This window comes from Semicossyphus pulcher, unplaced genomic scaffold (genome assembly GCF_022749685.1).
Source record: "Semicossyphus pulcher isolate SPU_LCO1_2020_fin unplaced genomic scaffold, fSemPul1.0.p SCAF_2, whole genome shotgun sequence".
In the NCBI taxonomy this organism is placed as follows: domain Eukaryota; kingdom Metazoa; phylum Chordata; class Actinopteri; order Labriformes; family Labridae; genus Semicossyphus; species Semicossyphus pulcher.
In genome coordinates this window covers 4,542,521-4,567,153 of record NW_027211693.1, presented here as the reverse complement: position 1 = coordinate 4,567,153, position 24,633 = coordinate 4,542,521, and the positions used below count along the sequence as shown (strand labels likewise).

Below are 24,633 nucleotides of genomic sequence, written 5' to 3'. Positions count from 1 at the left end.
TGATATGAAAAGTTAAAATGGAATATTTGTGTCCATGTACCAAAAAAATATATTATTATAAATAATATAATTTTGTGAGAATTTAACAAACTGCCTCTCTTGCCACTGTCAGGGGATATTTGAAATCTGACTTGCCTCCAAGTCGACCTTAAAATGATACTCCAACGTGAATCAAACACGTTCAGTCTTTGTTTTACAAATGTGGCCACATGAACATCTTCTAAATGAGCTAACAGGAGGACAATAGACGCATTTCACTGACACATCTGGTTAAATGATTACTCCTGTTTCAAAGACGTGTCATGAAGGTGATTTGTTTCTCCCTCTATGCTGATGATTTCCAAATGAATATCTCCAAATTGATGCCAAACAATTTTGAAACATCGTCTTTTTATATTGTTTGAATTGGATCAAGGAAGAGTTTGCAGATTAAGCTGTGTCACTGATGAGATTGAGTCAGTGTTAGTATCAGTCAGGTTTATATTAGAGGCGTGTTGTGTGTCGTATTTTGTAGCCTTTTAAAGCATCTCACCACCAACCAAAACTTCTGAAAGGAATGTACTTCCCTTCTACCTGCCTCAGCATTGTAGAGATTATTTGTGTCTTTCTCGTCAGTGTTAGATTTAATTAAGCGCTCCATTCCCCCTGATGGCTCCACTCTCATGATTCAGAGTGTGATCGAGCACTGAATCAGTTGATCAAGCCTAATGGCCGGTGGGATGGCACGTGGCGCGATTTCTCAACTTTACAAATCACCCCAGGGTTGTTTTTTTCAGCAGAGCTCCATCAAAGTCTGTTTCTCCCCCACATCAGTCCCTGAACAGAGTAGCTGGATTTTCTTTGACTGGCAGTCTTTCCCGAAGACTGTTTTTGACAGCAGATTTTGACACGAGTCCTGTCATCGTGGAAAGTTGCAGGTTTGGTTCCTGCTTCAGTCAGTGTCTGTCCCTGTTCAAACGTCTTTGAATCCTATACCTGCTCTCTTTACGTTTGATTCCTGCTGCTCTGTCAGCTTTTTATGACATACAGAATATAATATATATTTCTATGCCCACAATGTCAAACCATTTGTTTAGGTTATGAAGCCAACAAGGACAGGAAGTCCCATCATTCATCTGAAGCTACTGAGCTCACATGTGAACAGGAGTCATCTGAGGAGAGCCACTGATTTGTTGAATAGTTTAAAGCTCTGAAAAAGCCATTAAGCGAACCTTAATTAAACATTTTGGACGAATCTTAAAAAGACCTAGATTGCACTGTCCAAAGTTTTCTGTCATTTTTATTTGTATTTTTAGTTAAAAAAGGAGCAAACATTTGGCTGTGTCCCCCTCTGGAGCTGATGTCTCTGTCAGCCACTGGCAGTCCTTGTCTCGGTGTTGTGGAGCTTGATGCTGAATCGCAGGCTCCTCTGGCTCCTCGCTGACCTCTGACCTCCCCGGCTGAGATTCAAAAACTTTTGTATTAATCTGCCAACGAAAACAAAGAAAAATCATAACAAACACCAGCATGCAGTGACTGCATACAAAGCAGCTCCGGCTGCACAATATAATTGTAAGTTGTCCTTGAAGGAGGAACACGTATTTATCACTTGCAGTGTTTATTAGGGCGCTGTGGGGGACACTGTTTAGATATTAGGCAATATCTTTTTCAGAGTAAAACAAAGAACAGAAATATGGAGGTGTAGTGTAGGCCAAACTATTTACAATATTTACAGCTGAAACATCTGAGCTTTTATTTTGAACTTTCTCTTCAGATTCCTCACGCAAAGAATGTTTCTAATTTTATTTCATCCCTCCGACGAGCCCGGCCTTTTGTCCTTCAGGTTAACAACCCAAAGTCAAAGAAGAAAAACAAAATCAGAGACTGGTTTCTGAGGAAAAGGTTCAGCAACCTTTAGCCGAGCTCTGAATGTGGTCTGTTTGAAGCTTTGTCCTCAGAGGACGGCTGCTGTTTAAATGCTGGGGAGTGTTTTGTGTTTTCTAACCTGCTCTTTGAACAGACTGATCGACTTAAGGCTCCATAACCTTTCTCTATGAGCAGAGCCTCTGTGTTTGTTTTCCCACTTTGATTCAGTTTATCCGTAGTAAACAGCAAGGGCAGCTGTCTTGACTCTTTAAACCCAAGTACTGCTTTCCTTCTGAGTTGTAGATACACTAAATCTCCCATTGCAGAGTAAAATATGAAAGATTTAAGACACATATTTCAGTAGAGGGAGGATTTTATCAGGCTGCTGTAACTCAGTGAGCTGTGCCGTCACATGTGGTTCATGTACAGCATGCTAACTTTATGAATAATGTTCATGTTGGACTCCAATGTTCAATGCTAATGCAGGGAGTAATGGGTCTTTAAAGTAGCCAGCTGTGAGTGTTCTCCAGGTTCAGTACCTTTGCATGTAGTCCTCTGGCAGCTTTTGATTATATTTAATGTTTGACATCGTATTCTGCAGTGGTGTTATTTTCCCACGACCCCTTGTAGTTCTCTGATTGAAGGGCCACTCCAAACTAAGGGCAACTTCAAAGCAAAGGAAGTGCGGAGGGGTCATGCTGGGACAACTTTCAGCGCTAATGTAGGCTGCAGTGTGTGGTACGTGTAGCGAGATATACTGATAGGTGAAAAGTTAAAGCAGTAACCAAGATGAAGCATTTTTAGAGCTCTGAACCCGACTCGACTGAGGTTATCGAGGTAGATGTGTTGCATCCTTTTTACCCCGTACAACCGCAGTGAGATCTCATGAACTCCCTCGGTTCACAGCCTTGCTCAAGGGCACTCAAACGGCGGCAGTGATGGAGAACAAGTGCTGCTCTTTCACTTTCCCTGCTGTGATGTATCCTGCCAGGGGAGGGGATTGAACCACGCTCCTCCAGTCACGTTGTTAACCAGAATCATCACCGTTATCTCTCCCTACCCTTAACCGTCCTTCAACACAGTGTCATATTTAAAAAGTCCATAAATTTAACCGCCTAATTTTTCAGAGATAGTGAGTAAACCTTGAGTTTAGAATATTTTAATCTTACTGTGTCTCGGATAGAGAATTAACCTCAATCTCAAGGCAACAGCTATTTTAATTAGTATATTTTACAGTCTTGAACCTTGATTTTTGTTTATAGCCACATTCAAAGAGCAGCTTTGTTTTAGTTAGTCCTAGAGTTTGCTGCCCTTCTGACAGTATTTAATTAACTATATTGTGCATTAGCCTCATTGAAGCGATACGATGCTTTGTCTGTGTTTTCTTGGCTTCACTATTGCAACACAGAAATATTCCACATGTCTCGTGCATCATTGTAGACACATTAGCTGTGTCCCAATTCAGGTGCTGCATCCTTCAAAGGACGTATTTGAAGGCCGGTTGCATCACAGCGGCGCGTCGAAGGCTGTCTCATTTCGAAGGCTCCTTCAGATATGTCCTCCTCTTCCCGGGCCACGAAGGATCCATCAGGTGCATCCTTCGCGGCCTCAGCGTCAATTCAGACGAGATGGCGGATTCATAAACGGCCGAGGAACACACTTTAAATTTAAACGTTTTTTGTTTCAACTCAATCGAAGCTAGTGATACACAACAAAATGGCAGGGGCTTTGAAACAAGCTAGTTAGCCCACTAGCTACGCGAAACAGGAAATCCTCTGTCGACCAGACCGTCTCATTTCAGTTCGGCTTAACGTCCACACAGACCACGAATGACTCGCGTCCTCCGAAGGATGCAGCCCCCGAATTGAGACAGCTATTTTTTCCAAAGGTTCTTCTTTGGATCGTTTTTTTGCAAAGTTTGGGGGTTTTCACCACAATTTTAAATCACGATTTGTGAGTTTGTACTATTAGAAACCAGCTGAATGAACAGATGAGGAGGTTATTAATGAAGCATTTCATGTACTATTCAGTATTTTGAGGTAATTCTGTTTATGGAGGAAGGTATGTTAAATAATCTTGCGTGTGTTGTCGCAAAATGAACGAAAACTGCTTCAGAAATTTGATGCAACTTAAATAACATGATTTTATGGAGACATCAGTGTTAAAACGCCTTGTCTCATGATTCCTGTGCATTAGAAGTAGTTTGGCTTCAAACAGAAAATCCTCCAAATGTACTTTTTCTTCTTTCAAATTTAGCACTCCTATTTACAGACACGAGGCGCTCAGGCCAACATCTTCCCCCTCTGCACCTTCATCATCTGTCAGGTCTGCGGGCTGTAGACTCTATGATCACAACCTGCCGTCACATTCCTTCTTCTCCTTCTTAAATATGAACCCACGCTAAAATTACATACAGTGTCTGCCTCGGAGCCTCGTGTAACCTGGCTTTGATTCAGCGCTGTTGTGACCCACTTCCCAGATCAATGACATCTGGAGGAGGAGGAGGTGGCAGGGAGTAGGAGGGAGAGGAAGGTGGGAGGGAGGGAAGGTCGCAGGGAGGTGCTGATGATGTCTAACAAACGCGCCCGGCGGGAGGTAACCTCTGGAGCAGGTAGCGTGGAGGAGGCGCTAAATGAGGACGACGTCCAACTGTGTGTTTCATTATGAACAGATGCTGCCGCGATGGGAGGGAGGAGGAGGAGGAGGAGAAGGGGGGGAGGGAGGTGAGGAAGTCAGAATTAAAGGGGAGGAAATAGGAAAGGAGAGAGGAGAGGAGAAAGATAGAGATTATAATCCTTGAAAACTACAGTATGTGTCGTGTGTGTGTGAGTGTGTGAGTGCACATAAACGCCCCTCTTTCTTGGAGTTAAAATCACGCACACACACGCACACACACATGCACTAATGCAAGGTCATGACACGCTGCAGCCAACCAGCCAGTTAAAGTCACTCTGTGTGTGTGTGTGTGTGTGTGTGTGTGTTTACCTCCAGGCTGTACGACTTTATTCATCTTTGTCACACAAACAAACACACTATCAAATTAAGAGTACAAACACGACGGCAGTAAAGGAACAAGGTGTGAAAATTAGCCTCGCACACACGTGACAGTGTAGGTCTGTCTCTATCAACAATAAAGTACATTAGTAGTTAAGTTACAGTAAAAATTCAGAAGAGACTTTAAAACACAAAAGACTTTTATTGTGAAGATGAAGTTGAAGTGAAGACTTTTATTTTGAGTTAGAACTTTAGAGTCACATTAAAGTTGGACTATAATCACTGGATTCATTAGAAACATAATCCACTGTTGCTGCAGAGCCGACACGTCACGACTCGTGGACTAATTTCTGGACCTTTATTGTGAAGTGGAACAATGCAAAGGACCTAAACAATTATCTACTGGATTAATTGGGGGGGATAATTAATTCCTTTTGTTTGAGCAGAGTTAACATGTTAGAATAAAACAATCGAGTGGACTTTTATTTTGAAGACGACGTTTAACTTCAAAGTAATATACGACCAACTGGACTTTAATTTGGAAATGAAACTTCAAATTCACAATAAAAGTCGGAATGCATTGGATTTTCAAAACAAAAGCATAAATCTACTGCATTAATTAGGGAACAATTTGACATTTCAAAATAAAATAATTCTTTGGAGTTATTTTTGAAGATCGAGTTTAACGCTTAAAGTGATGTAAAATAAAACTCACCTGACTTTTGTTGTGAAACTGAAACAGATTCTTTAATCTAACTTTAATAGAAGTCGTAATCTCAGACTCTTTTTCGTAACAATCCACTGGACGTTAAATGTGGATTTGAGGTTTAATTGTAAAATAAAGTTCTAATAAAGGACTCTAAAGGACTTTCACAATAAAAGTATTACCATGAAATCACGTATTCCGCCTAATGCTGCGTTAATAGTGCTGCTACATCATGTATTTTGAAAGGTGTTAGCTTTATCTTAATAAATAGATACAGGCAGGTTGTACCGCTTACTGCCAGATACTGTTACGAAATGAAAGAATACTGATTTTCATGCATAGATTAATAGTTTGTATTTGAGTTTTGGCTCAACAACCTTTTTTTCTAATTTTGTCAAATCACAGAAGACAAACGTCATTTTTTAATGTCTAAATGTGTTTTGAGTTTTTTGTGCTCATTTCTCAGTTTTTTTAAATGTTGCATCCAGTTTGACCATTTCATGTTTTTCTTTCACCTTCGTAAGACTTCAGTTTTCTGTATTTTCTCAGTAGAATAAAGTAAATAACCTGAGTCCTGCTTTAAACTCTGACAGTGTGACTTTATACGCACTTAAACTGTTCATGCATTTTTTAAATCTGATCTAAGAATTCATTTTGCGTTATTGTGGCTTCTCAATCCGCCCCTGTATCTTTTAATTAGCTTCTTTTTTAAACATTTTTTTTCTTCAACCAGCTTTTCAATTAATCCTATTTTTTATTGACTTTTCTTTTTTTCTCATTGATGAGACATTTTGCATGGAATGTGTTTTCTGCGTTGCGTTACCTGAGGTGTAAGACGTTCGTATCTATCCTCTTGTAGGTGGAGCGTCGTCGAGCACCGAGCCGGAGAGAGGGGCCGGACAAAAAAGACTGCCTTAAGACAAAACTAAAGACACAAAGAGCATCTAAAGCTTCTTTTTTTTCTTCTCCAATTTACAAAAAGAAAAACAGATTAAGTCCTCAAGCTTTTTTCCTCTCTGATGCAGTTCTGAGGATTTTTCTCTTCCCTTCCCTCCTTGCCTGTGGTCGTGAACTGCTTTTTTTGCTTCATGTTGCACATTCCTGACACAAGTTTCCGTCGAGGAGAATCGAATCCGAATTAAACAGATGAAAGAAAAACATTTTTGTCTTGAATAAGAAGGAATTAACGTGTTTGGTTCTTCTGGGGTCTTTTTTCCCTCCTCGTCCCTGGTAGGCCATTTTTTTCAGGAGGTGGATTTGTACTTTTTTGTCGACGCTGCGCTGTCCTCTGTGTGGATTTAACTGAAGCCTAAGTGGACTCGTCCAATCGCAGTGGATTATCAGCTCTCCACCTTTCATGGGTTTTTTTGCTCTTGTTGCTCTTTTTCTGCTTTTTGAAGTATGGGAACTGTAGTTCTCAAACTTTGTTTTCCCAGGGTCACATTTTATGGGCGAATCGATCTCTTTTCTGACTTTATTTTTCATATTTTGATCGCCCTGGTGCCTGTAGTTGTTGATTGACAGTCAGGGTTCGGAGGACAGGGTGAACGGCAGATAATCAGCTGACCCACCTCCTCTCATCGGCCAATAGAAACTCTGGTAGGAGCTGACAGGAAGTATTTTTGCACCCCAGTGTTCCCACTAAATCATTCCTCTGTACTTGATCAAGACATTTGGTCACATCATTTTCATCTCTGAGCATCCAGTACAAAGTCACGTCCAGGACGTGTTTAGCCTAGCTTAGCACAAAGCCTAAAAGCAAGGGAAAACTGTTCCCAGCCTAGCTTGGTCAAAACTAAAGAAATTCAAGAGACAAAACTGGCTGATATAACTTATCACCGATGTGAGTATCTACGTAAAAATACAAGAAAGCATCAAGAAATGCTGTAAATACCAAAGATATGTTTCTTGTAGTAGAAGCAGTATCCTCATGACTTTGTTTGTCCACTAGAGGGAGCTTACAAGTGTATTTTTTAACCGTCAAATGTCCCAATAATACGTGTTGGACAAAATGGTTTAAAAACCAAATTAAGGCATTCTCATTACAAGCTTTAGTTGATGTTAGGCGGTGTCTATCAGAAATGAGTAGCAGCTGATTTAGCCGTTATCGGATGTTTCTCATATATTGATTTTGAATCTTGAACGCACCATCAGTTATCATGTTTTGACCCATTTGTGGCCCAATTGACATATATTTATAAATTCATTGCACGCAACCAACAGCTACATAACCCCAGCAATTCCCAAAACTTAGCTGGCATTTGGCCCGTAGATGGTACTAGATTAACACGACAAATTATTAAAACAAAACATTCAGCAAGTTCAGAGTATCGTGCCTCTTAATGCTCTGCTCTACTTTCCAATGACTCAAGCTAGCTTCCTTGTAGCCTGCTACAGCTATGCTAGCAGTTTTCCCTTACTTTACGTCTTTGTGCTAAGCTCCAAAAACTGTAACAGGTAGTTTAAAATGTATTAATATCAGTATAGTTATTTTTCAAGTGCAGCAGAATGTTTAGATCAGTTCAGGAGGAAGGATTGAAGTACATCTATCTGCTAGCTAGCTAACTGGATAGCCAACTAGCCAGCTAGCTATCTGCTGCTACTGCATATTTGAACCAAATCAGCTCTCCATCGTTATCACCCTCTTCTTCCTCTGCTTTTCTGCCAGTCAAATGCTCCAACTGTTAAAGACAGTGGAGTTGGTTTAACTGGTTTAACTGGGCAGATCAAATCTCTGTCGGCCCGTCAGTCAGAAATCTGCCTTCTTGTATTTTCCAGTAAATAAACGCGTGTAGGACTCAGCTGGTTGGTTAGTACGACAGCTTAGTAACAGATGAGTAACCGTTGATCTAAGCCTGGACTATTTGTATGTAAGTACAACAGTGTGTTTATTCTGAAATATAACAGTATGTTTATGGGATATAAAGTTGTAAAATGGTGTATGAGTTTGAATATTTGTAGTCATCACTGGTTTGCTGTAGGAATCAAACAGAGCAGCTCAGTGACCCGCTGCTGTACCTGTGAATGTACTTTGTATTCAGAGGTTTTTATTACAATAAACAAGTGCTGATATCATACACAGTGCTGCTTTAGTTTCTGTAATTCAGTTAGAGACCGATGCTTTTGTCTTTGTCCTACATGCATGAAACCAAACTGAAGAGCTTGCTGTCTGACTCTGCTTCAAATCATCCATGTGTTTATTTTTTACTTACTTTTACAACATAATTAAAGCATTTACTACTTTTTGTTCCAGAGTAACATCCTTTTTTCAACCCAGAAAATGCCGTTACATTGCTCTCTTCAAAGCTACCAGACTCCATTGAGAAAAACAATCATTTTTACCTCACAGGACACAGAAGCTGCTAATCTACTTCTGCCTCGGCTGATTAGTTTGTTAGGGTAATTGTTTGATTTTGGTGTTTTAAAGTGCTATCTCAGATCCAGTACAACACAATAACAAACAAAACATGATCAGTGGTAGACCAGCAACTCCTGTGTTCTGCAAGTTAAAATCACTGCTTTTTTCAATGGAGTCTGGTGGCTTTGAAGAGAGCGATGTAACGTCTGTTTCGGCTTAAAAAAAGCAATTTCCTCTTTAACAAAAAGGTCTATCCTTTCTGTAATGTTGTCACACACTTAGAATAACAATCTGAGCCTGTCAGTGGAAACAACAAGAACCTTTAGTGGACACACTGATCATTTGAAGATTACATGGCAGCCATTACAGCTGCTTTCTGAACAAATCTGCTGGAGCAATTCCAATGTCTCTATTTGTTATTTAGACACAAAGGTATGCATAATAGGACCTATGTTTAAAAATACTGGATTTGCCCTTTAATTTTCTGTCAACTTTCTTAATGTTAAGAGTTAGACACAAGTTGTCAAACCCTGCTAGGACTGAGGAAAAAAGGAGACATCACAGTTTGATCACGTTCGCATACCTTCGTTGCTCTGATGAGAAACAAAACTCCGCTCCGTAGCCGCTGAACTGAACCAAAATTGATCTGAAAATTAATTCAAATTTCATCCAACGAGGTCTAAGAAGTTTAATCTCTACCTTAATCCCACCATTAGCGGCAGGGCGAGTGAATGTGGAGCCCTCTGGTTGACTCCTGCGACTGTTATTAACTTTTCTCTTTGCAAAGTCGGAGAGTTCAGAGGAAAGTAAAGTAAAGGATGTCTCAATCACTGCTTACTCTCTTTCATCAAGTACTTTCAAACGCATGTATCATCTGGTGTTTACTCAGTTTATGTAGCTGTGTTCGGAGGCTATAATAAAGCTGCATGCTGCATATTTATTAATACAGGGCAGTTAAATTGCAGCTCTGTACATCTTGATTTTCCCTGCTGTCCGTCTCGGTCGACCCACCTTTAAGACTGGGCCTTTACTCATGCTGGGATTTGCAACCATGACCAGGAGGTTAAAGGTCAAAGTTGAAAAGAGAGTGAGCTGATGACGCAAACACAGAGATAAAGACACAGAAGGAACACTCTGGATATTTTTGTATCTGTATAATTATATATCATGCAGACACTGAGGCTGCACTGCAGTGAAAATAGCTGAAAATGTGTGTGTGTACTTGTGTGTGTGTGTGTGTAGTGAAATCTTTGAGTGTGTGTTGGCTCACTCGGGTACGCTGCTGTCATTTTAAGACTAATTTTCCCCTTCAGTGACAGCTCCACACCTGGTTACACAAACACACACACACACACACACACACACACACACACACACACACACACACAGCCTGTCATTTCGACTGTGTGACTAAATTCACATCAGGTGGTAAATCCAGATATATATATATGTGTGTGTGTGTGTGTGTGTGTAAGAGTGAAGTCGAGACTTTAAGCAGACTTTAACCGCTGTGAATCCAAAGATTAGTCCCTCTTAAGGAAACGTACTATTACTATTAAAGTTACACCGCCACAAAGAAGTGCTGCGTTCACAAGCTCTTTTCACACACAAAGGAACCATTAATCACTAAATCATCAACCAATCTGCAACTATATTTATACTGTATATATATAAAAGAAATTAACACAAACATTTTTACATCTGTGCTACTGGAATGCATGTTCTACAATGGTTTGCATAAATATTTGAAACTCTCCTCTCTTGCTTTTTCGATCACATCATTGATCTTATTTAGTATCGTAGAATTAAAGATTCTCACATTTCTACTTTCTACAAACTGAAATGCAGCCTTCAGTGAAATCACATGTAAACGTTGTTTTTATTATTTATTGACAATTGTTGTAAATTTCAAGAGGCCACTTTTATTAAATATAATATTAACACTAGAACCACCAGGGGTCACAGCATACCTTAAACCGCCAACGAGTAAAATTTACCCGTTATTAGAATGTATTGATTTTCAAGGTACAAGGTTCATTAATTATCATTTAAAACACAAAGTTGTGTCATGAAATGCTAGATGTGGTGTCTTTGTGCAGCTTACAAAATGACAACATGACAATGAAATATATTATATAACAAACTGTATTTGTAAAGCACTTTGTGAACAAGCTGCTTCACAGAAAACAAACCAAAGAACAGCATCCAGAGACGTCCCCATCAGACTCACCGTCACTCACTGAGTAACTAAGGCCTGATTTACATTCATGCGTCTCTTCCTCTTATCCATGTTGAATTGGAGTTTATGACTTGATGAGCAACTTGATGACACACAGTAGTAGAAAAAAGGCGTTGCCATAGCAACAGACAATGTATCAATCTAGACGCGCGAAAATGACGGCGTTCTATATCTGGGTAAATTACACACCCTGGAAGTCACAGGTATAAATGGCCATTTTTAAAATCTGGCTTCATGTTGACATTTTTAACAATAGGGGGCGCTACCGAACACACTAACCCTAACCCTAACCCTAACCCTAACACACTAACCCGAACAGTCAAAGACTGGGGGGCTTCAATATTTCCTGGAAAAAAAGTTACATACAATCAAAAGACAGCTGTGGGTAAATTTGACCTGATGGTGGTTCTAGTGTTAAATTGATTTAAAAACAGTAAATTGCATCTCTTAACAATACTGACAGAGAAACTTTAGAGGCCATTATCCATATGATGAAAATACTGTGACTAGCTGGGAGTGTAATTATCATCAGCAGGTAGACTTTAAACCCAGCAGGCCTCCCACTATGTTCTGCTCAGTGTGTTTCCCCCAGCCAAACAGAGCCTTGTGTTAGTGCAACATGTAAGAGAGTGTGCCTGTCCCTTTAAGAGAGTCTCATTCTGTCCTCCATCAATCAGCACTGCTAATCACACACAGAAAATTAATCACAGCTGTAATGATGATGTGAGCCAGCCAATGAGAGTTAGGAATGGATGGATCGATAAAGAGCCAATCAGAGGGGAGCGGAGACAAACCATCGAGCTCTGTGGTGCGTTCAGGTTCAGGTAAACGGATCAGTCAGGAGTGTGTTCCTGGATCAGAGAGAAATATTTCTGACCTGGAGAGAGTGTGTGTTTGTTGTTGAAGAGATTTAAGTTAAATAGAGAGCTGAGGATGTTGTGTGTGTGTGTGTGTGTGTGTGTGTGTGTGTGAGAGAGAGAACCGGTCCATACTTAGTGCTGCTGTTATATTTTAATTAAAGCCGAACAGCGGCCTTAATTACTGCCATGATAAACAACACCCCTCTCTCTCTCTCTCTCTTTTTCTCTCTCTCTCTCCACTCTTGTCATCAAAGCACCGACAAAGCTTGCCCAGATGTACACACACACACACACGCACACACATGCACACACGCAGAGCCTGCGGTCGGTCTCGGCGGTGCAGCAGAACTGTGTTTATGGCTGTTAATGAAAACTGAGGCCAGAGTCCCAGAATCCCAACGCTAATCACCATCCAACTCTCTGGACAGGAGAGAGAGAGAGGGAAGAGGGAGAGAGAGAGATGGAAGAGGGAGAGAGAGAGAGGGAGAGAATAAGAGAGAGAGAGAGAGAGAGAGAGGGAGGGAGAGGGAGGGAGAGGGTTTTAGAGACCACGACACACAAGCAAATTCACGCCTGTACATGCTGCAAAAGATAAAGTGAATCCGTGGAAGAGCATGCATTTTTTTTATCTGTGTCTTTGAATGTATGCTTGCTATTGTGTGTGTGTGTGTGTGTGTGTGTGTGTGTGTGTGTGTGTCTGTGTGTGAGACACACACTTCAGTTTACTACAGCTTGGGATTTAGTTTGATGTTTCATTTCCGTAATAAAAACTTCCGTTGGCAGTGAAAACATGCAAACATTTCAACACAACTTTGTTACACTCTACAGACCCGCTTCCTGCTTGAACTTTGACCTACGGTACTTCCTGTAGCTGTGTGCAACATAAAATGTATAGAAGACGTTGACTGGTTTCTGTTTGTGGTACGTTTGTAGTCAGAGAAGTATTGACCAATCACGTATCAGCAGGCTGCGATGTATGTAAGCAAAAGCAGGCGGAACGTAATCCATCGTGATGACATCCCGGCTCCCATCAGCGTCACCTGACGACGATTAAGCTTCTTATTAATCTCTATAAACAGACACCTGCAGCACGTTCAGCTAACAATCTGTTTTAGATCAAAAATTCAACGTTCAGCGTTTAGATTTCCCGAGTTTCTCGAATGCATCACAACAAACTTGTCATGTTAAAGTAGTGTTCTTCTCCTCTTGAGGACAGACCTGACAAAGCTTCATGTTGTTCCTAATCTGCATCATGATGTTGTTCTTTCAGCAAACTGAAGAGCCGTTAATTAAAGTCGATCACAAGAAAATCTGTTTCTGTTTGGGCTTCATCCCGCTGCAGTAAGCCAGAGTGCAGCCTCTGTGTAACTTCCTGTTTACAGTGAGACTGAGACTCAGCACAGACAGATGAACGGGCGCTCCTCCGGGGGATGGGACGAACCGAGAGATGACAGAGTTTATTTATTCACTTCACTTTGATCTGAACACACAGTCGCTGCTCGAGCTGCTAACTGGACTGTAAACAATGCAGCGCATAGAGAGGAAGTCTGGAAAGTCGTTTATCACTTAACACTGGCTGAAGCAGAATCCCCTGACATGTTCAGCGCTGCTCTAAGAGGATATATCATCGTCAGATGATAGCTGATGGGTCTCCAGATTGCATAGACCATAAAATAGGGGAGGATCTAGGGAAGGGCTACCTGTGATTGACAACCAGGATAGAGGCATAAATGCTAGTCCACAAACCAATGGATCACGTCACAGTGGCTTCATCTACCTCTAATATACAGTCTACCATTTACACACAGTTGAAACTCGTCAATGAGGGATTATTAGCTCTTTTAGGTGCACTTACTTCTCCAAGGTATTTTAAGATAAATCTGAGGGTTAAATAGAACAAATTATGTCTATATTTTGTTTTGTTGAATATGGATGTTTAATACCTTCTAGAGTCTTTCAATATATTAAAAAACATTTCTACAAAATAAATAACAAAGAAAGAAGCTGTTTCCATCTGTGCTACTGCCATGCGTTTTCTTGACTGGTTTACGTGTAAATATTTGCTCCGAATTTCTTCCTCAATAAACTCATTTTTTACACAAGTTGAACAGTAAAAGGTCCAGCTACTGCCCCCTAGAGGCCACAGCGTTCATTGCAAACATAAGATGTACAAAGTGTCTGGCAGAACAAAACTGCTTCCTGATGCAGAATCTGTCCGATTATCTGGTTATGTGGTCGACAGAATCATGAGGATTATTAGGAAGTCAGTCAGCAACATTTTATTTAGCTATCGAGCTCTAAATGCTCCCTGCAGACTAAAAAGTCTGGATTATAAAGTCGTGTAAAGATGAAAAATAATTGCTGTCAGTGTAAAGTGATGATAATGTTGTGAGTCAGAGATGAACAGGACTCGGCTCGGCTGCTCTCACACTGTGAATGTGAAAATAACCCAGAACAGAGAGCAGTTTATTAACCACACACAGGCTCACTGAGCTCAAACCGACTGTACAAAATGGACCATATAAAGAGACATGGCCGCCCAGAGAGCACTGTGTGTGTGTGTGTGTGTGTGTATTTGTGTGTGTGTGAGGGGAAACACACAATGAACCCCCTCCTCCGCTGAGACAAATATTCCTCCTGGCAGGAATGAGGTTCTCTCACTTTTCCACATTTCAGTGATGAGGAGGTTTATCGCCCAAAACTAAACTACAAATATAATTTACATTTAGCTCGGTGTCTGACCGTCTGGATGCCCTGCTATGTTTGCATTTTTTACTAATGCCTTCTCATTTTGATGCTGATGTCTGTATAGTACCTTCAATAGAAGTAATGCAGCATGCTGACCGTCTTTGTTTTCATTTACATTGAATCTATAAGCCACACGAGCTGTGTGAACCGCAATAAAACAACAGTTTTATTACTAACAAAGCCACAAACAAATACATCACCACAAAACTATGTGTCCTAAAGAATACAGTTGTTTCTTTATTTATTAAATCAAGGCGTACCACTTCTGTCCACAGGGGGCGCCACAATCAACTCAAAAAGCTCCTTAAAGAACAAGAACAAGAACAAGCCTTGCAGTCGATGTTTTACTTGAGTATAAATATTAAACTATAACATAAATAACTTCAATAAGTGCTGCTTAATGCTTTAATAAGGAGGATTTTTCCTGCATTTTGTCAACAGCACATTCAAACTGGGCCCCTCCTCCTGGGCTCTTCATCACCAGAAGCTCACTCTCACTCTCTCGTGCGAGAACACGCCCACCCCGTTGAGCTAACACTGACAGCATCACGGTTACCTTTGCGCTAGCATGCTAACCGCCGGTTGTCCTACCCGGTTTGAGGCAACTACCTGTCCAACAGAAAGAAGGCCAACTGCATCGCTCTTTCGCCATGTTAGCCGGTCTGAATGGGGCCCAGTTACGACACATCGTACACATGTGTCCCTGCTGCTGCGTTGACCCCATCACATCCCCTCTGCCTCTACACTGCCCCTACTGTTCATGTGCAGACTGCAGCTTGAGTATGTGTAGTGTTAATGTTTGAGGATGTGCTCAGCCGACGCTTAAAACAGACGCAGGTAACACAGGGAAACTTGTAGTTAGAAGCAATTATATCTCCGGCCTTAGGGGTGTTTCCTGCAGGTGTTACAGGTTGGACTGTAGTGGACTGTAGAGCCGCATTCCTGCCCATCACTGACCCCGTCTGTCTTTTTCTAATTGCATTAAGAAAATGAGTTAAATGTCCTCAGAAGCGCCAACAGAGAGACGAGTGAGTGAACCGAAGTTAAAACATGGAGGAGGATTTCAGATCATGTGTCCGACAATCAGAGAGAAAAAATACCACAAGTTATTTTTGGATCAACAGACGTTCGGGTGGCAAAGTGTCTTCTGCTGCCCTCCACCAAAACTCAGCCAGACTGTTAGAGAGCCAACACACACATGCACACACACGCACGCACGCACACACACACACACACACACACACACACACACACACACACACGGACATGCAAACACACACAGACATGCACACACACACACTTACATGTGTGCACTCACACAAACAAAAAGAGACAAAGATACAGAGCTTCCAAATAATTAGTGAGCCCAGAAGTCTGCAGCACAGTAGAGCCAGCAGTGTGTCAGTGTGTGTGTGTGTGTGTGTGTGTGTGTGTGTGTGTGTGTGTGTGTGGCGGTCTGGACAGTCCTCCTTAATGAGGAGACAGAGGACAGACTGGTTTATAGAGAAAACCTTCCAAATCCCATTACTGCACTGGTTACTGTGTGTGTATGTGTGTGTGTGTGTGTTAACAGGCTGCTAGTGTGTATCACTGTGTGTGCGTTTGTTCAGATGTGTATTATTGTGTGTTTTTTGTCTTTGTGAGTCTATAAAAGCCATGTTGTGTGTGTGTGTGTGTGTGTGTGTGTGTGTCCCACTCTGTCCTCTGTAAACAGTGACTTCTCATTAAAGCTTTCCGCTCGGCTGCCGGCGAGCGCCGAGTCCTGGAACCTGGATAATCCACTCCCTAACACACACACTCACACACACACACACACACACACACACACACACACACACACACACACCTACATACACAGTAACACACACAGGGACACACACACTAAAGCTCTTTCCAGCCTGCTGACTTACAGCCCTTGTATCAACTCAACGGTCACCTGGAGGGAGAAAAAAACTAAAAGATGGAAGAAGAAGGAGAGATTAGAGAGGAAGGATGGAAGTAAGGATGAAAGGGAGGAAAGGAGCAGAGAGGGAGGAGGAGAAACATGGGAAGGCTGGTGTAAACAGCAGATCTGCAGGGTTTCAGGCTGAAGAGTGAAAAGAGGTGAGTAGGAAAGAAAAGTGAAGAGGAGGAGGAGGAGGAGGAACTACGGCACTAAATATTAGGAGCATAAGAAGAGGTGTAAATGAGAAGGGAATAAAGAGGGGGAGGAGGAGAGGAAGACAGGAAACAAAGAGGAGGAGATGATCAGGAGATGATGAGGAGAACAGGATGAGGAAGAGAGGAAAAAGAGGTGTAAAAAGAAACCATGGAGTAGAGGCGTACGAGGGAAAAGGAGGAGCAGGAGTTTGTGTGAAGGAGCATGAAGAGACAAGAAGAAGCGGAGAGGGAGGCGTAACAGAAGATTTGCAGCGTTTCAGGTTGAGAGTAAAAGGAGATAAGTGGGAAAGAAAAGTAAAGAGGAGAAGGAGGAGAGGGAGAGGAGGGGTGAAAAGAAAGGAAGACGAGAAGCAAAGGTGGAGGAGGTGACAGAGCTACATTTCAGGAGCATAGAGGAGTAAATGAGAAGGTACAAAAGGAGGAGAGGGAGGACAGAGGTATAAACAGGAACAGGGGAGAAAGAGAATATAGAAAGGGGAGGAGAGGGGAGGAGGAGATATTCAAGAGAGGATGAGAAGAACAGGATGAGGAAGAGAGGAAAAAGAGGTAGAAAAACAAGGAAGTGTAAGTAAAAAACTTAGAAGGAAGATGAGGAGGAGCAGGAGTTTGTGTGAAGGAGCATGACTCAAGGAGGAGCAGAGCGGGAGGTGTAGAAAGATTTGCAGTGTTTCCGGAGATGAGGAGGAACGGAAGAGGACAAAGAGGAAATAAAGGATGAAGAAAGATGGGGAAGGAAGTGGAGAAGCTGAGGAGCGCAAGAGGAGGTCAGATATGGAGTGGATAAGGAGTTAAGAAAGGGAAGAGGAGGAAGGGAAGGAGAAGATGGATGAGGATAAAGAGGATGTGGAGGATAATAGGATAACAGAGGAGCTGCTGAAGAGAAGGAGGAGGAGCAAACGGGAGGAGTAAATGCTGAGGGGGAGGAGATGGAGTAGAGAGCAATTAAAAGGAGAGAGAGTGGTGTAAACAGAGGGAGCAAAGACGTTGAGGAGCAGGTCAAACGAAACAGGGACAGAAGGAGTGGTGTAAATAGAAGATTTTCCGTGGGAGGTGAGGGAGTAAAATAGGAGGGAGGTCAGGCGGAACGATCGAAAGGGAGGTGTAAACGGAGAGAAAGTGGTGAGACGAGGAGTAGAGAAGGAGGAACACAGAAAAAGTAGTGAAAGGGAGTAGAAGAGGAGGATAGATGCAGATTATGAGGAGGAAAGCTAAAGGAGAGGAGGAGGAGGAGGTGAGGATGTACAAGATGTAAAGCAGAGGTAATGAGAAGGCTGCAGAGTGTACACAGAGCTAAAGAGGAGCAGGAGTAGAAGACCAGAGGAGGTGAAGAAGAAGAGAAGTGAAGGAGAAGTAGATGAGGAGGAGCAAAGCAGGAGTAGGAGACCAGAGGAGCTGAAGGAGAGAACAACCATGGAGGCAGACAATACAGAAGTGGAAAGGGAGGATAAAGGGAGGAGAGGAGGAGCAGAAAAAGGAGGTTTAAAATGAGGAAGATGAAGAGACCCAGAAGAGGAGGAGGAGAGGAGGGAAGGCAAGAGCATAAAGGAGCAGTAGATATGGAGGTAAAGGAAAGACGTAGGGGAGGAGGAGCAGAAAAAGAGGTGTCAGAGTGAGGAAGATGAGGGGCCCCGAGGAGGAGAAGGAGTAGAGTAGTGAGAGGAGGAGCAGCAGGAGGAGCAGCAGAGGGAGTGGGTGTATTTGTCGGGTTAATCCTCTCCTATTAGCGGCTCCTCTGTGTGCTGTAAGGATTAGCCTGTTGTCTGAGCTCCAGCAGGTCGGGGAGCAGGGGGCCTTGCCCGCCCTCAGCGGCCCAGCCAGGAGCCTCCGTTGGCGGGCACAGCGACCCACAGCAGGCCCCCCTCCTCCGTCCTGGAGCTCAGCGAGGATTCAGCGTTAGTTTGTTTGTTCTGCGCGTGGTGCTGAATAACCAATGAGGAGATGGATGGGAGAGCGTTTCCCTGGGCAACGGTTTAGAGGCCCTCCCCTCAATTAACCCCTTGGCGTGCCTCAAACACACGCACACACACACACACACACACACATTGTAGAGATAACTTGCACATTGATATGCAAGATACAAAGTCATAGAGCCCATACACAGATCGGGTCAGGTTGAGTCTGCTGCTCATAATTCATAGCACACAGGCCAACACACACTCACACACACACACACACACACACTCACGCACACACTCACACACACACACACACGGTAAAACACACAGCTTAGCGGAGGATGCAGTATTTACAATTCGGGTCACACAGGCAGAGATAAAAACACACCGAGGCGAACACGGGTCAGTGATGCTGCTGGTGCTTTTAATGCAGAGCACACACACACACACACACACACTTACACACTCTCCTATAAACACATAGACACACACTCAAATACACACTTACATACACACAGTTTGAGGGCAGAGCATCACTTATGTTGTTTGTAATGCTGCAGACTGTGTAACAGTGAACACACACACAGAATCGCATCTATGATACAACACACATATTTCACACAGTGACACACACTCACACACACACACACGCTGGACATTCAGCCAGCTGCAGATAATCCTGTAGGAGCAAACAGAAGAAGAAGAAGAAGAAGTGTGTCTGAACTTCCTGTTGTGAGCAGGGAATCCGGTTGGTTGACTCCTACTCATTTTCCCGCCAGTGTGTGGTTTATGTTCGGCGTATAGAGGACAACCACGTGTGTGTGTGTGTGTGTGTGTGTGTGTGTGTGTGTGTGTGTGTGTGCGCCGCTTCTGGGTAAATTTTACTTCCAATAACCTGAAGCGTCTGATTGGTGGAGCTTGTTCAGGGCGGGTGTGTGTATGTGTGTGGCTGAGCCTGCAAGGCAAAGCTGATGGAGAGAAAGTCTGTGACGGACTGCAAACGGCACGCAGACAGGGCTGCTTTCACATCACATCGCATCACTCCAGTGTGTGTGTGTGTGTGTGTGTGTGTGTGTGTTTAGATGGTTTCAGGACATGTGTGTATGAGTGTGCGTGCATGTGGCAACAATTGTATGTGCATCCAAATCCGTGTTTGTGTGTGTTTTTGTGTTTTGCAACTAAAAGGGGAAACAGTTTGGGGACATGGCTGTGTGGCTGCTGAATGAGTGTTTCTTCGTGTGTGTGTGTGTGTTTGTGTGTGTGTGTGTGTGTGTGTGTGTGTGTGTGTGTGTGTTGTAGGGAGGGAAGTGCTGTCCAGGGGGGAGATCTTCTTCTGCTCCAGTTATAGCGGTCAGACACCAGCACAGTCCTCCACGGTCCACTTCCTGTCCATTTCCTGTTGACCTGTGAACCCTGCTGGCTGACTTGAGATCCTGAGGGTTTGGATGGTGTGTGTTTAAGAGTGTGTGTATGTGTCGGTGTGTGCAGTGTGTGCATTCGGGGGTGTTCCCCTTGCAGGCCTCCGAGGCAAAATCCAGAAATAAATGAAGCGTAAACGGAGGACGAATTTTCCCTCCCTGCTCTCTTAAACTCTCAGAAAATAACAAATAATATAAATACAGATGACAAACCTTTACTTTGAAATCAAGTATCTCTTAATGAAACAGGAAACAAACTAAAATACTTTTCAATTAGTGCCCATTAATTAATGACTCAGCTGTCAGAAAGCTGCTTTCATCGGATTAAAAGATAAATCTGGTTTTATTCTATTTTTTCTTTTATTTTGAAAAACTATTAAAAACACTATCGCTGGAACTATTGCTGTTTCATCACTTTAAGCAGAAATGAGGTGTTTACTTTAACTTTTGGTATCAGGAGCAATAAAACCTTTTCTTAATTATTATGTACAATTACATTCTATATTTTTTTTTAATCATAATCTTGTGCTATACAAGTTTTTACTACTGTCAGTAACACTGCCAGTTTAATCGCCACAATTACTTCATCTAATTTTAGACTTATTGTAATATTGTTATTCTCTGAGGCACTTTATTTTTGGGGCTATCTGGTGCTGTAATTTCCTTCAGGATTAATAAAGTTCTATCTTATCTTTCCTTAATTTTAAATTAATACAAACAGGAATATATACAGTATATTTTTTTAACCTTATTTAGAAAAATGTAGACAACCATGAGCTTTTTCTGTTGTCTCTGACATTTCTCTGGGAGGTTTTTTACAAGGCTGAAACACAAGAAATCAATCTACAAGCTAACAGAAAGTAGCACTAGTCTGAAGAAAATGTGACTTTTTGATTCACTGATTTATTGATTTGTTAAAAAAAATTAAAAATAGGCTTAAATGTCCACAACAAGCTTCTGGAGTCCTGGTCCAAATACTCAAATACACACTGGAACACTGAAGGTGGGTTCATCCGTCACTGGACTAAAGTCGTTGTTTGTTTGATGAAAACTACATTTATCAAAAGTACATGAAAAACTAAAACCAAAACATTTTTTAGTTTTTTTTAAGATTTATGTCTCCAGAAGGAGCGAGTGGACTCGGAGCCACAGACAGGAAGTCGTGTTCATTGTTTCTCCTGGTCTCTTCATGGGAATATTGACACGAAGGAAAATATCTGCAGTCTGATCAAAGAGCTCTCTGAGCTGATCTGATCTGCTGCACGTGGCACTGCGAGGCAGACAGAGTTCATTTAGAGTCCAGACTGATGAGCGTCAGGACACTAAGAATCAGTTGCCCATCTCACAGCGAACGTCAACTCTCTGTACGGATCCACATGTCTGTGTTTTTACGATTAGAGGTCAGAGGTCATTGAGGTCTAAACTGTGGTTAAGATACCTTTGTTTTCACACTAATTTGTAGTCCTGCAGTTCAGCTGCAGTTCACCTCTCTTTGATGGAGATGACTCACCTCCGGCTCTGCAGAGTGTGCAGACCTCGTCTCCTCGTCTCCTCGTCTCATCCATAATTAGAGCTCATCCTGATTCTTTGACTCTCACTCAAACAGCAACAAGAACTGGATGGATGTCAGTTTCTCTTTGATACAGCGTACCTGATTTCGATCTGATCTTGTCTCTTTATTCACTCAGTCCTTCAATTTCTGATTCAAGTTTGTGTTCAACTTGTGGTTAAGAGTAAAGGAGAGTTTTAGGGCGAGGAGGAAGATTGTTTTTTATTTTGCACTTTAAACATAAAGTAAAAATGTTGAGATTAAAGTCAAACTTTTATTTCTTCAACTAAGAAGAGAAGAAAAAAATCGGGGGCCACGGGGGGGGGCTGGAGCCTATCCCAGCTGTCATTGGGCGAGAGGCGGGGTTACAACTGGACAGGTCACCTGTCAATCACAGGGCTGACAGAGACTGACAACATCAGTCATTCTTTTCTTGGGCAAGTCAAGTCATGTCAAGTCCCGAGTCAAGTCACTTTTTTCCACCCAGCATCCAGCACCCTGACCTGTAGTATCCGGTCTTCATAAACAGAAAACACAAGGTGTTAGCACCTTGTCTAATAATGATATTATTGATCAGTTTATATAACCTGTTCAAACAGTATGACAGTGAATTGTATCTGTGTTATCTTGGCTCAGACGCAGCCATGATGATGGTCTGCTCTGAGACCGTGTTGAGTAGTAACGAGTACGACTGATGAGGCTTCTCTTTGGGGGCTTTGATGTTGCGTGTTGCCATAGCGAGATGTTTGACTGACAGCCAGTCATCCAGTCATGACAATCACATACCGGGGAGCTTTTTGAGTCGTCCAATCATGATTCACAGTTTGCGCTGCGTACATACCTGATAGTTCGACAGAAAGTTGACAACATTGAACATTTATCATTTTATATTTAACAGCTAACATTCAAACTGAACACGCTCCAGTCATCCGAGTCATCATGCCTCAAGTCAAGTCTCAGGTCATTTATGTTTTGTCGAGTCAAGTTGCAAGTCATCAAAACAGTGACTCGAGTCGACTCGAGTCCAAGTCACCAAGTCTCAAGTCCACATCTCTGCTAACGAGCATGTCTTTGTACTGTGGGAGGAAGCCGGAGTACCCACCGTGCACGGGGAGAACATGCAGACTCCACACAGAAAGGCCCACTACGTCTGAACCGGGGTTCGAACCAGGAACCTTCCAGCTGTGAGGCGACAGCAGGAAGGTTTTCTAACATTTCAACTTTAATTCATGAATTTAAAAACAGAAATCTTCCTCTTCTGATAATTCATTGCTTATTCTTGGACTAATTGGAATAAACAGGGATTATGTGGAGCTATAATTAGATGATGAGTTCCTCAACTGAAAATCAGCAACTATTTTGGTATCCAGTAATTGTTAGAGACACTTTTTAACACAAAAATGCCAAAAATTGGCAGATTTCAGATCCTAGAATGTCACAGCAATTAAATCTTTCTGGGGTTTGGAGTAATTTGAATTTTCACCTTTGATTGTGAGAAAATTTCACAAATGGAAAAAAGCAAAAATTACCTGCAGACGAATCAATAATAAAGATAAGTGCAGTTTTCAAACACTGCAGGCACAGATGAGTAAAGGTTCGGGAACACCTTGTCAGGTGAAACAAGTTTAAAAGAAAGGAACCAGGAGCCAGCAGTTTTCCCATCATGCATTTGGCATGTATAGCATGAGTATACAGTGTACAGTATCCCAGCTGTCTTTAGTATTCCCCGCTGCTTTGTTCTTAATTTTCTCTCCTTTTGTGTATCCTCTTCCTTTCAGCCGCTGCGACCTCCTAATTTCCCCGCAGGGATCACAAAGTTTCATCTTCTCTTATTAAACTTAATTTGCACCGTGTGTGTGTGTGTGTGTGTGTGTGTGTGTGTGTGTGTTTTCAGTCTGCTAAAAGACAAGGAGGTGCAGCCATGCAGTAAATTGTCCTTGTCATCCGTGTGTCACCAGCAGAGTCGGTAACCTTAACGAGGACTGCGTGTCCGCTCGTTCCCGTGCTCGGTGTCGGGGTCTCTGAGGGCCGCCGCGTGGTGTCCTCATCGCACAGCCGGAGCGCCGGGATGCTCTCCACGGCGCGGTGGGGAGGACGCCGCTGACGCCCGACCCGTGTCGCTGCTAATTAGAGAAGCAGTGTTGTCAGATTCACTTCCTGTGAGGGCTTTAATCTGCTGCCCAGAACCACACTGTGCCGGACTTCAGCTGCTTCCTGTAATTTCTTCAGTTACTAGTGAAAAGTGATCAGAGGAAAGGGCTGCATTTCTCAGTATTAAAGTTTTTATGGTCAAACTGGAGGATCAAACTCTCAACTTGTGCTTCTCCGGGCGTCCCTCGGGCAGCTGTGAGACTGTTGAGAGCATAATCCTGTTTTTAAATGGACTTAAAGTATAAACCCTGATGGTTAGAGCCTTTGTTCTTTCTGCAACGGAAAGCTAAGATGTGTCTTTGTGTCATCATCCTGAACATTTTGTCGATGACATTCGTTGCGTCATTATGTTGCGTAACGAGTGTAAAATGTGGCGATAACCCTCTGGTGGCAGCAAACCGGCGGCGGGAGATTGTTTGTATAATCCTGTTTAAATTGTTTCTAAATTGAAGACGAGCTCGAGCAGAACTTATATAACCTGAGAGCTGACAGATGTCAGAGATGTGATGAACCAAAACCCCACACTGCCTCTCAAATTAAGAGATGTACCAATGTTCAAATAACTTGTTTCTACATCCAGAATTGTTTTGGATTAATGTGTTTCGTGTGTTTATTTAGTGAAATCTGATGAAAAAGACACGAAGCACGGGTGGACCATTTGTAGTGCAGAGTTTTTAGGCCTCTGCTCCTCTCTCAGTGAAATTATTATG

General features: G+C 42.4%; 1 protein-coding gene across 2 annotated transcripts in view; it reads left to right on the top strand.

Annotated features, from left to right (window-relative positions):
- The window catches only part of LOC138597778 (protocadherin-1-like), a 204,717-nt gene that overhangs the window by 149,264 nt on the left and 30,820 nt on the right, over positions 1 to 24,633 (top strand). The window contains exon 5 of one of the 2 annotated variants that reach the window (XM_069669289.1): positions 6,405 to 8,603. The exons of the other annotated variant lie outside the window; for it this stretch is intronic. Coding sequence (XP_069525390.1) covers positions 6,405 to 6,463 — 59 coding nt within the window. The 3' untranslated portion in view covers positions 6,464 to 8,603. Of the gene's footprint in view, positions 1 to 6,404; positions 8,604 to 24,633 lie in introns of those variants that run through there. 2 annotated transcript variants of the gene reach the window in all.